Source organism: Myxine glutinosa, chromosome 4 (genome assembly GCF_964187855.1).
Source record: "Myxine glutinosa chromosome 4, kmMyxGlut1.1, whole genome shotgun sequence".
Taxonomy (NCBI): domain Eukaryota; kingdom Metazoa; phylum Chordata; class Myxini; order Myxiniformes; family Myxinidae; genus Myxine; species Myxine glutinosa.
The window spans coordinates 52,358,242-52,370,913 of NC_136264.1; the positions used below are offsets into that span (position 1 = coordinate 52,358,242).

General features: G+C 44.6%; 1 protein-coding gene across 4 annotated transcripts in view; it reads left to right on the forward strand.

Annotated features, from left to right (window-relative positions):
• AGXT (alanine--glyoxylate aminotransferase) overlaps positions 1-12,672 on the forward strand; it is a 177,502-nt gene that overhangs the window by 47,105 nt on the left and 117,725 nt on the right. The window contains exon 1 of one of the 4 annotated variants that reach the window (XM_078775700.1): positions 12,198-12,266. The exons of the other annotated variants lie outside the window; for them this stretch is intronic. Within the exon in view, the coding sequence (XP_078631826.1) occupies positions 12,233-12,266 (34 nt within the window). The 5' untranslated portion in view covers positions 12,198-12,232. Of the gene's footprint in view, positions 1-12,197; positions 12,267-12,672 lie in introns of those variants that run through there. 4 annotated transcript variants of the gene reach the window in all.

A 12,672-nucleotide genomic window follows, 5' to 3' on the forward strand; every position in this document is an offset into this window, starting at 1 on the left:
TTATGAAGATTTTTAGGTCTGGAAAGAAATCTTTCACCTTTACTCGCCTCTTCCGAAAAGTGTCTTTCAGGAATTTTAGAATTTCTGCAGGTGTGATGCCCGGGTCACCCTCCGGCCCATGAGACAACAACACTTCGTTCCAAGCCTCGATGCTGATGCCAGACGTGAGGGATGAGGCTCCATCGGAGTCATAGTCCAATTGATCAGCGTGAGTCTCACCCTCTAACGATAAAGCAGGTGCCGGTGCAGCAGATGCTGTGTGTGCCATCCCCTGAATGTCTGCAGGTTTTGGACACGTCTGCAAATCAGACAATGATGCAACAGGTGTTGCGAGATTCACCTCTTCATGACCCGCTATGGTCATGCCACGCTCCGGAATTATATGAGGCGTTTCAACGACAGAACTTGTATATGTCTTGAGGGCACAGCCTGGGACATCCTGAGGCACAACCTCCTCAGGTGCGTCATGCCCAGCTGATACAGAAACTGCGCATTCCATGTCTGCGCAGCCCGGGACATTCTGAGGCACGACCTCCTCAGGTGCCTCACGCCCCGCACGGACAGAAACTGTACATTCCGCACAGCCCTGGACATTCTGAGGCACGACCTCCTCAGGTGCCTCACGCCCCGCACAGACAGAGACTGTACATTCTATGTCAGCACAGCCCGGGGCATTCTGAGGCACGACCTCTTCAGGTGCCTCATGCCCCGCACAGACAGAAACTGTGCATTCCATGTCCGCACAGCCCAGGCCATTCTGAGGCACGACCTCCTCAGGTTCCTCACGCCCCGCAGAGGCGGAGGCTAAAATGGGCTCTGTAGGTCCATTATTGTCATCACAAGCAGCTCTTTCACTCTGATTCATTAATTCTTTATCATCATCAGGAGTTAGAGATGCAAATCTATTGTGTAAGGCTATGCCGGTAACACAAGGAGCCACCTCAGTGAGGGGTCCGTTGTCGCTTCCAGTCAACACAATCTTTTTTGAATCCCTCGTTGCTGCTTCGTCATTATTGTTCGGCCGTTTGTGCTTCTTCCGAGCAGTAACAACAGTGAAACCTTCATCATTCACGGAGGAATCCCTCACTGCTGCTGTCGATGTCGACGGCTGATTGTCCACAGCATTACCAGGTTCTGCCTGTTTAGGCGTGCCCACGGGGACAGTTACCTTCGTACAGGTATCTCTCGCTGCTGCTGTCGATGTCGACGGCTGATTGTCCACAGCATTACCAGGTGCCGCCTGTTTAGGCGTGCCCACGGGGACAGTTACCTTCGTACAGGTATCTCTCACTGCTGCTGTCGATGTCGACGGCTGATTGTCCACAGCATTACCCGGTGCCGCCTGTTTAGGCGTGCCCACGGGGACAGTTACCTTCGTGCAGGCACCTTTAACATGTCCGTGTTGCCCGCAAATGAAACAGGTCGTCGTTTCGGTCGACACATATATTTGATAGTTATGACCATTGAGCGACAGCGTCATGGTCGCATTAAGCGTCTGAGCGTTGTCTTTGAGGATAATATAACAATGACGCCGGAAGGTCATGACATGTCGGAGCGAGGCGTCTGCTCGAAGTCGCAGGGGGATCATCGATATCCGGGACACGACGGTGCCGAAACTATTAAGCGAAGAGACAATGTGCTCGCTCTTTATAAACGGCGGTAAGTTCGACAAAATGATTCGGACCGCCGGTGTGTCCATCGGACTAACACTTAAATAAATGCCCTGGGATAAGGACAAACCGTGTTCCACCACCTCATTAACGAGGTGTTCCTTTGATACAAAAACCACGATTCTGTGGTTCATCCTGGAGGCAGCGAGGACATTATCCAGGCCGACAATGTTACCAATACTGGTTACCACGTCCTCGACACTCACTCCGTCAGGCGGGCAAGCAATAAGCCCGTGTTTGCGAGTCAATGACTCATACCTGCTATTGTGCAAACGAACGTTCGCCATAGCTAAAAAATAAATGAAACGAAAGAAACGGTTTCAAAATCAAACAAAAGAGAACCTGTCGCGAGCAAAACCTGCAGGCAAAGGTAAAATGAAAAGAAATAGAATAAGGGAGCCGATAAACGACGATGATGAAGAACACGGCAAACAGAGCACAGGCCCGAAGAACACAAGGTTCTTTAGGACTCGCACCAAACTCACCGTGCGCGCTCTCTTTCTCTCTCTTGTCTCAACAAAGAAGGAAAACACGGGGAAAACTTCACAAGCACGTACAAGTACACAGAGGGAGTGAAATGGGGGATGGGAAAGGCAAACAACACAACACAACACAGTACTCACAGCTCCTCACACACAGCAGCCATGATTGTCACACCCACGCACGACTCACCAACGACCAGCAGGGGGCGCGAGAGAGAGAGAGAGAGAGAGAGAGAGAGAGAGAGAGAGAGAGACTTTGACTTTTATGTGCTTTTATTATAAAAGTATCAAAACACACATGGAAGAACACCGCAAAATTTTTACAAGAAAAAGAAAGTTGTACAAGCAAAAAGAATGTATATACATGTATATGTGGACATTGAGCGTAAGTATAATTTACAAAAACAAACTCAACACCTCATCTGTAAAACAATCGTCGTTCACACTGCCGAAACTTATCCGGGCCGACACTATTCCTTTGAAGCAAAACAGCACATTTTCATCTCTGCCACTCAATTTGATCTTTCTAGTTTTATATATTGCGAGTTTAGCAATTCCGCACAGAAAATTCAAGAAAGGGCCCGCTGTCTTGTTCTTGGTGCTCCTTTCAATGCCATACACAAAAATTGCAACAGAAAAAACAAACTGAAATTTATAAAAGAGCTGTTGGAGGAAACAAAAAAGGGGTACCAATCTCTTACATTTCACAAAAGCATGGGTCACATTTTCAGCCTCTTCACAAAAAGGACAAACATTCAGTACAGAAGGATAAAACTTATTAAGTAAGTATTTGGTGACCAGGGCCTGATGAACTAGTCTCCAATTTAAGTCTCCGGTTCGACCTAAGGTTGGAGACCTATACATCTCTTTCCACACTGGAGATAGGAACGAATTAGCCGGAATGATCTCATCCCACCGATTTTTTAAAGGTTTTGTGAAACCCGGTATAAGCACCTCTTGGCATATCCCATAAATAACTTTTTTTCCCATCACATGGAACACACCGCAACCATCTGACTTTGAAAAGACACCCTGTTGTTTTTTTGAGGTGACTTGGAGCTCGGGGAAATAGAGACGAGAGTCCACCACTTCATCTGCCCCAGTCCACCCGATATTTAATTCCCTGAAAGTTTTAATCACAACTCTCAAAACTTTGTCCACCATTCTAGATGACCGAACCCCCACTTTTGATGTGAGAGAACCGGTGGATAACCATCCATTTAGGGAAGGCTTCATCAGGTCTCGCACTCTGTTTATTCCATTACAGGTGAAGCAATGCATAAATGACCTGGAGGTTGAAATTTCAGGGAATAAAGGATTCAGAACCAATGGCTCATGCATATATTTTTTTGCATTGTAGGACACCTCTAATCGTTGTATTCCAAGGACTTGCCAGGCATTCAGAAGGCTCTGATGAAACTCGGGGAGCAGAGTCGTGTTGACATGCTGCAGGTCCATGAGGAAGAGCTCTCGGTCATACTTCAACCCATCTGCTTCCTGCAGCCAAGCGTTTGTGAGAGGCCGCCACGGGACACACTCACCATACAATAAACGCTTTATCGTCCACATGCGGAAAGCCATTATCCGACTCGGAACATGTATCAAGCTTTGGCCACCTGCATTTCGGGGTCTGCACACCGTGTCTGGTCCAAGCCAATGGTGGCCTCCCCAGAAAAACTGAGTTAGAACCCTCTGAATGCATGTGACCAAGTATCTCGGAGGTTGGAGGGGGATAACTTTATGCCAAATAAAAGGAACCACCAGGTTATTTATTATTGTCACCCTTGCCTTAAGCGATAGAAGGTGGTGCAACCGTTTCCATCTAGCCAGTTTCTGCTTAATTCTTTCCAAGAAACCCTCCCAATTTTTTTGTTCATATGCTTGGACTCCGAGAAATAACCCTAAATATTTAAACCCCTCTTTGTTCCACTGCATTCCTCCTGGTAACACAGGCAGAGCTGAGGAAGGTGGACTGGGGCCCACCCATAAGGCAACACTTTTGTTCCAATTTACTTTTGCCGTGGAGGCGAGCTCAAACTGGGACAGACATCGAAAGACCTCCCCCACATCATTTTGGCTGGAAACAGCAACACAAATGTCATCCGCATAAGCTGAAGTAACCATTTTGTGTTTTTTTGTTAAGGAGACTCCTTCCAGTGAGTTTCGGAGCAAAGCTAGTAAAGGTTCGACCGAGAGACTGTATAGCATTCCTGAAAGCGGGCAGCCCTGACGGATGCCTCGCTGAAAGGGAAAAGGGCAACATAAGCTGTTGTTTACCTTCAACAGACAGGATGCATTTTCATACAACAACTTAACATAGGAAACAAAATTTTGTCCAAAACCAGCTCTCTGTAGTACAGCAAACAAAAAAGAATGGTCAACACTGTCAAAAGCTTTTTCTTGATCTAAAAGAACCAAACCAAAACCATGAGATGTAGTACGACCGAGACTGATCAAGTCTCTCACCAAAAAAATGTTATCGTAAATAGAACGCTCAGGAACACAATAAGACTGATCAATATCAATCAAAAGGGGGATGACTTCCTTTAGACGTATCGCGAGCGCCTTCGACAATATTTTATAGTCCGTATTTAGGAGTGACACAGGCCGCCAATTTGTGGCGTCTTGCAAGTTCCCTTTTTTTGGAAGGAGACACAAAACTGACCTCCGGCAACTTAGTGGCAATTCACCTTGTTCAAGGCTATCATGAAAGATGTCAAGTAGAGTAGGGCCTAGAATGTCCCAAAAGGCCTTGTAAAATTCAACTGGGAGGCCGTCAAGTCCAGGGGCTTTCCCATCTTGAATTCCTTTAAGAGCAACAGTAAGTTCTCCGAGAGAGATGCCAGGCTCCAGTTGTTGTCGCTGGTCTTCAGACAAAGATGGGAGCAGTTCAAACATCTCGTTTCTGTTTTCCTGGTTCACAGTTCTCAAGGCAAACAGCTTTGAATAAAAGTTTCGTAATTCATCTTTGATGTCACTTTGAGAAGACAGAAGTGCACCGGCAGAAGAGCGCAAAGCGTGAATTTGTTGAGGGGTCTTGGCTGTCTTTTCCAGGTTGAAAAAGTCTTTGTTTGGTTTGTCAAGTTGGATATTGTCCATTCGCAGTCGGACAAAAGCACCAGATGCACGCTCTCTCACCATTTCAGCCAGTAGTGTTCTTTTCTCTGACAACTGCTGGACCTTTTCGTTGGACATTCCAGATTTCTGCTCACAATAAAGTATATCGTTTTTTAAGGCAGTTATCACACCAAGTGTGTTACAGGTATTATAACGACAGTATTGCTGGCAAAAACACTTAATTTGGGATTTTGTGCAATCCCACCATTGCCTTAAATTTAGGTATGAAAACTTTTGCATTTCACATTCCTTCCATACCATTCTGAATGCTTCTTTGAAATGCTCACTTTGTAAAAGTTTGACATTGAAAGTCCAATATGCACTTCTACACACGTGATGAGGTAGGCCACATACAACAACAACCATGTGATGATCAGAAAAACCAGATGGCCTTATATATGAATTCTTGACAAGATTTACCTTATCATGGTTAACATAAATTCTATCCAAACGAGCCATTGTCAAAAGATTTCTTGCGGCACAAACCCACGTGTACTGCCGGATATTAGGGTTCTGTACCCGCCACACATCCACAAGTTGAAATTTTTTAATGAGCTGTGCCAAAGGCCTTGCACTCGGTGGATGAGGCTCAGGAGTGTTTCTATCAAGTTGTGGGTTGAGGGTACAGTTGTAGTCTCCCCCCAAGCAAACCAACATGGACAGGTCAATAGTGCTTAAAAAACCTGCTAACTTGTGAAGAAAAGCACTTCTTGCAGAGTTCGCACTAGGGCAGTATACATTAGTCGTGCAAATCTTTTGGTTACCGCTGACAAACTCCACAGATAGTAAATGGCCCTTGCAAATTTCTCTACATCTGATCTCCAACGGCTGGAGTCTAGGATGTAAGACTACTGCAACACCAGCCTTGGCATCAACAAAAGCACTGGAGAAAAAGTGACAACCTTTAAAGATATTACGCCACTCAACCTCAGAAGACTGATTTGCATGCGTCTCTTGTAACATCAGCACATCAATTTTTTCATTCTGAAACATTTGAAACACCTGGAGGCGACGCACACAACTGCGACCACCGTTGATGTTTAAGGATGCTACTTTTATCTCCACTCTGTTAACTATTCATAAAGTTCCTTGCCCGCTCGAGTTACACATTTTCTTAGCCTCTGGAATTGAGGTTCTGACATGTTAACCTGATACGGTTCACGAATCATGTTCTTTGCAGTCAAAATAAAATCATGCAGATTCGGAAAGTAGTCTTTGATTTTTACATGTCTTTTCCTGAACGTTTCTTCAAGGAACTTGATAACATTTTCTTGAGAAACCATGGTGATGGTATTGTCATCACACGCCTCACTCTCTTGAGCACTTGAAGCACTAAAGAGTGGAGTAGAAGAGGTTTCATCAGAATCAAGTGCTTCATCTTGATCTGCATCTTTTCCTCCTATTTGCTGAACACTTAGTTTTGGAAACAGCAATTCTACAGGGTCAAGGACCTCTGCACTCTTTGCAGACCCTTCCAAATTTACCATATCCTCTGTGGCTATAAGTATGTCCCCCACCTCATCATCCCTTTCATTTTTATCAGTCAGGGAAGGGTTAACGTTATCCTCACAGTCGCAAGGACTTTCCCCTTTATCTATTTTTTCCTCACTGGCAGATCCAGCTGCTAACTCGTCTGAGCGAGTTTGGTTATCAGGACAAGGACTTACCACAGCCTGAGAGGATCGACTATTTTCCGGGTCATACTCAATCTCAGCAAGTGGTGCCAGCGAATCTTCCTCATGTACACACACTTCCTGTACCATCTCCATTACCGCCAAGGAGTTTCCGGTGTAGGCCTCACCCTGGAGGTCCTGCGAACCTGACACGATCTGAATCTTATTTTGTTTTTCTTCGGAATCACAGGATTCATCACTTGAACGCTTCTGACCTTTTTTCCTGGTGTCCACTACGGATACTTCCATGGTATCGTCCGCACTGTCGTGTACCGTGGACGAAATGAGAGAGGGTTCAACCACTTTTATTCCCACCTTAAGTGGAGGGGCAGGGTTAGTCACCTCACGTTCTAAGTCTATCACTCCCTCCCCCACCCCCCCGGTCGGGGGGGACGGGTCTGGCGCTTCACTCACCGCAGTCGGTGCGGTGGGTGGATTAACCACTCGATCCGCCTCCTCCCCTTCATGGTGCGGTGAAGAGGAGTCGCTCCTCACCAATCCTCTGCGTTCCTGCGGTTCAACCGCATTGGGACAGGCACTCCTCACATGCCCGTAAGCCCCACACTCGAAACACGTCATAGCCTCCGAGGAGGCATACATTTTGTATTCAAAGCCGTTGATTTTCACACTCAACACGACATTGAGCGTTTTTACATTTGCAGGCAGTATCATGTACACCACCCTCTTAAAGGACATGACATGTTTGAATCGATCGCAAACATTTCGCATCGGCACCATCGAAATCCTCGATACGACCTTACCGAACTTGTTTAATTGTTCACGTAACTCCTCATTTCTAATAAATGGCGGGATATTACTGATGTTAATCTTTACCGTCGGGGCTTGTAAAGCGAACACGGAGAGGAACGTGTTCGGTTCAATGAACAAGCCTTGTTCGACTACACTCGCTACCATGTGCTCCTCGGACAAAAAAACGACAAATTTCTTATTCATACGAGAGGCAGCGCGAATGCTGTGTGCACCAACGATGTTTCCAATGGCGGAAAGCACATCGTTAATTTCCACCTCGTTGGGAGGAACACAAGCTAGCCCGTGTTTACGAGTTAGCGATTCGTACGTATCAATGCGGAAACGTTCGCCCGCCATTCTAACTCGACCAAATAAAAGTTCGTAGCCAAGAACCGAGAGAACCCAATGTTTGTCGAACACCAACAAACAGATCAAATTCCCCCCCCCCCCTTGTCCGGACCGGACAAGAGGGTATCAAACCTAAATAATCGAGCTAAAGTAAATAAAAAACGTGCGTTCTAAGCACAAAAATGGCTTACAAAGCGCCGTCAAAGCCAGTAGGCCGCACCCAACAAGGGCCCGCTCTCAATCCTCTCTCTCTCGAAGACAAGGGTGCAGAACGGATGAAAACACAATGCCGAAGCACACAGGATGGAGAAGGAGAGGGAGGAGGGCAGGGGAGGGGAGGGGAAAAACGCAACGGCCTCACCAAAGCACAGAGCAGTTGCTCACAGCCGCCATGACGCCACGCCCACCACGAGAGAGAGAGAGAGAGAGAGAGAAGGTAGGGGGGAGCGAGGAAGCGTTGGGGAGTGAGGAAGGGAGGAGGGCGAGGACAGTAGGGAAGGAAAGATAGGGAAAGAGAGAGGAGGAGGGGGGGAGACAGATCAGAGCAGATCATCTATATTATAAATGAATCTAAATATTATGAATGAATTAACACTGTACGTAGTGCAGGGTAATGCAGGTAACTGAACTATGTACGTAATGCCTCGTTATTCACTTCACTTTATCAATATCACGTCTCACTTGGCACTGCCGCGTCGGAAAGACATAAGTGAACATCGTGGGGCCGCCGCACCTGCGAGGATGTGTGAGGGGGTTGGGTAGGAGGGTTAACCTCCTTTCGATTCATCAGTGTTTGACATCGCTCGTGTGGATGTAAAACTGGACGTCCTGTCTGCTGGCATTAATACAGGATTGAACGAAATGGGGTATGTTCAAACAGCACGTTCAAACAGATTCAAACATCATGTACCGTTTTAAAAGAGATTATAAGTTATAACATGGACTTCCTTTGAGGAATGAGACCCGTACTGATACTGTCACCCCGTATACCCGCGAACTCACCGAGGCAGTAATAAAGGCAAATAGAGTTGTAATTAAAATAAAGCCATATTATATGGCACTGCCTTCCCTTCCCCTCCCTCATGCTTACCTCCTCCCAAACCCTCCCCCCTAACACTCCCATGCAACTCTGTGGGCGTCTCTGGATGGTGTTCATGCTTTTATGTAATTACAACTAAATGCGATAAACTCTAGAATCTCTTAACCTGAGCCAAATTTCATAATTTAAACTATGGAATTGAGCTTAGCAGCCGCTCCAAAAAGTGTCCATTTGTTATCGGGGAATCTATGGATGTCTCCGGCTGCACAGCACAGATAAAGTGCACTAAACACAAAAATGGCAACCACAAAGATTTACCTTTAAATAGAGTTCTTTAACCGTGAATTTCAAGTAGGAAATTAGCAAAATTCAATTCACCACAGATAGCACACAAAATGTCAGCCTTGTCAGCTAGAGCTAAACATGGCAGATTTCCAAGCACGCCGTTCGATTCGATGTTGGAAGGTTTTTTTATAGCTATATTTTTGTTGGTATATTCATATAACTTTATTAATGTAATGAAAGCAGATCACCCAAAAAGGTAAAACAATGCAATCTCATGTAAACCCCCCCCCACGCCCCCCCCCCCCAAAAACTTGTATGTAAAAAATGAGCGCCGTCTACTGTATCACCATGGCTTACAAAAGCAGCTTGTAGAGTGCATTCCCGTTAATTATATTCATAAATGGGTGTTTAAATTTACCCAAACACCCAATTTTCGTTCATGCACTCCCTTGTAGTTGCCTTCGTATGCTTGCAAAGTTTTGAGCTGCTAGGTTTCATGGTTCTGGAGTTATGTAGGAGACACACTGACTGACACACACACACACACACACACACACACACACACACACACACACTGACATTTGTTATTATAGATGGGTCCCACATAGTATCTCCATATTCTATCAACGGTCTGATGGGGGCTTTGGATGCTTTTGCTTCAGGTCTTAGAGTTGATGCGCAGGTTCTGTCTCAGGAAAACTATTGTGTTGTCAGCTTTCTGACGTACATTTGCTGGATGATTGTTCCATTTCAAATCAGAGGTGATGGTAATACCAATATACTTGGTATAACTCACAGACATCAAGATGGTATTGTTCAAGGTAATAAAGGTGTTCCACATGGGTGTTTTTCTGGTAATTGTGATATTTTGGCACTTTTGGGTGTTCAGTTCCATCATCCAGGCTTTAGCCCTTGCAGCCAACTTGTTGAGGCCATCTTGTAATTGGGTGACATCTCGCTTTGTTTGAATAGTCAGATGGATTCATGGCATCATCCTCAAAGTCATACGACTGATGTTAGGTTATCAAGAAGGTTGTTCATGTCATATAGGAAGAGGCACGGTCCAAAGACCAATCCCTGGTCTCCCAATACAGGTACTCCCAATACAGGTTCTACCTCAGCTGATTCAGAACCATCAAGACCCATCGTTTAAATGGCATAAATGGCATTAAATGTCATTAAGCATGTGCTATAATCTGCTGTTGGATGTTAAATATCTCATAACATTTTTTGTAAGGACTTGAGCATCATGTGCCAACACCAAGGCCAAATTCCAAATTCCTGCTGTAACTAGCTGTCAGTGATCCGCAAACTCAAACTCAAAGTGGTTGGGGGGGGGGGGGGGGGGGGGTTAATCAGTTATACTTCCAACATCACTCATGAGAAAATCCATTCAACCAATGAATTCACGACTAGTTTGTCTAAGTCGGCCAAAGCAAACATTAACAGAAAGAATCCGATATGGATTAGATGGAGGGAAACGAGTGCAAGCGCCTCCTTCGAGTAAGTTGCAACCTTTTTGAAAGTTTTGTTTTTTAGTTTTGCATGAAGTGTGACAGCCACCCGATTGCCTACAGTAATGTAATGCCGATAAGAGCCATTAAGAACCACCTACTGTCTATTGTTCTGGAGGAAGTTGGAGATCCATCTGTTGTTGCGATTTCTTACAGCATAGTCGTCAAGCTTATGAAGTAACTTCTTGTTACCAACTTTATCCAACCACTTGCTGAAATCCATAACAAGAACATCCATCTGCTTACCCCACTGCATGTTGACGCTAAGATCACTGATCGATCTCAGCAGCTGCAGCTCACAGGACCTGCTCTGTCCAAGCCCATGTTGCGGAAGGGTGTGAAGGATGTTGTGACTGTTGGCATCTCATGATGCTGCTTGTTACAATGTGTTCCATCAACCTAAAAGAGATGCATGTACGGGATATTGGTCGATGTTTTTATCTTTGTAATCAAGTTATTAGAACTCATGCAATTAATGTACAACATATTGTTACGGATCTGGCCTCAGGGGGAAAATGCGGGATAGATGAGAGTAGTTATTTCATAGTACATGTTAGATTAAGTGTGATGTAATTCCCATGTAATGAGAGATAAAATGTGTCCAGCACATGTTTAAACAGCCCTGATTCCCCCCCCCCCCAAACCAGTGTTTGTGTTTAAGCCCCTCCTTAACCCCCCCCCCCCCCCCCCCTATAATCTAAGCTTTCCTGTTATCCATGAGTCCTCTGCGTGTAACTTTCCACTGCCCACACCAATCAGCAGTGCACGACAACATGGCATGAGTGGACCAAACACCATATGGGAAGATGGAATCCCCCATAGCTCCCTCCAAGCAAGTTATTATATCTCATGTATGGTAATTAATGTACAACATGTGTTTAATTCCAAACCCAACTATAAACTGCCACCCTGGTATCAGTATGCTAGTGTTTAAATTGGATATTAAGTATCTGCTATAATTAGCTGTTGAATGTTAAATATCTCTGAACATTTTTTGCCAACACACGGGCCAAATTCCAAATTCCTGCTGTAACTACCTGTCAGGGATCCATAAAGTCGAAATCCAAGTTGGGGCACTGCCTATTCTCTTCCCATCCATAATCGGTGGTCCATGTCTCCTGGTCTGGAGTTGAAACACGACCTGGAAACAATAAGAGCAGCTGATTTTGTTTGAAGCGGTTGGGGAGTCTATCAGTTATACTTTCAACATCGCTCATGAGAAAATCCATTCAACCAATGAATTCACCGCCAGCTTGTCTACCTTGGCATCTGGCCATTTCATGGTCAGTAGAGTATTACCAATGAAGGCATGCAGGTTCACAAACAACAACAGAAAGAATGTGATATGGATTAGATGGACGGAAGTGAGCACAAGTGCTTCTTTTTGAGTAAGTTACAAACTTTTTGAGTAAGTTACAAACTTTTTGAGTAAGTTACAAACTTTTTGCGTAAGTTACAAACTTTTTGAGTAAGTTATAAACTTTTTGAGTAAGTTATAAACTTTTTGAGTAAGTTACAAACTTTTTGAGTAAGTTACAAACTTTTTGAGTAAGTTACAAACTTTTTGAGTAAGTTATAAACTTTTTGAGTAAGTTACAAACTTTTTGAGTAAGTTATAAACTTTTTGAGTAAGTTACAAACTTTTTGAGTAAGTTACAAACTTTTTGAGTAAGTTACAAACTTTTTGAGTAAGTTATAAACTTTTTGAGTAAATTATAAACTTTTAAAGTAAGTTACAAACTTTTTGAGTAAGTTACAAACTTTTTGAGTAAGTTACAAACTTTTTGAGTACGT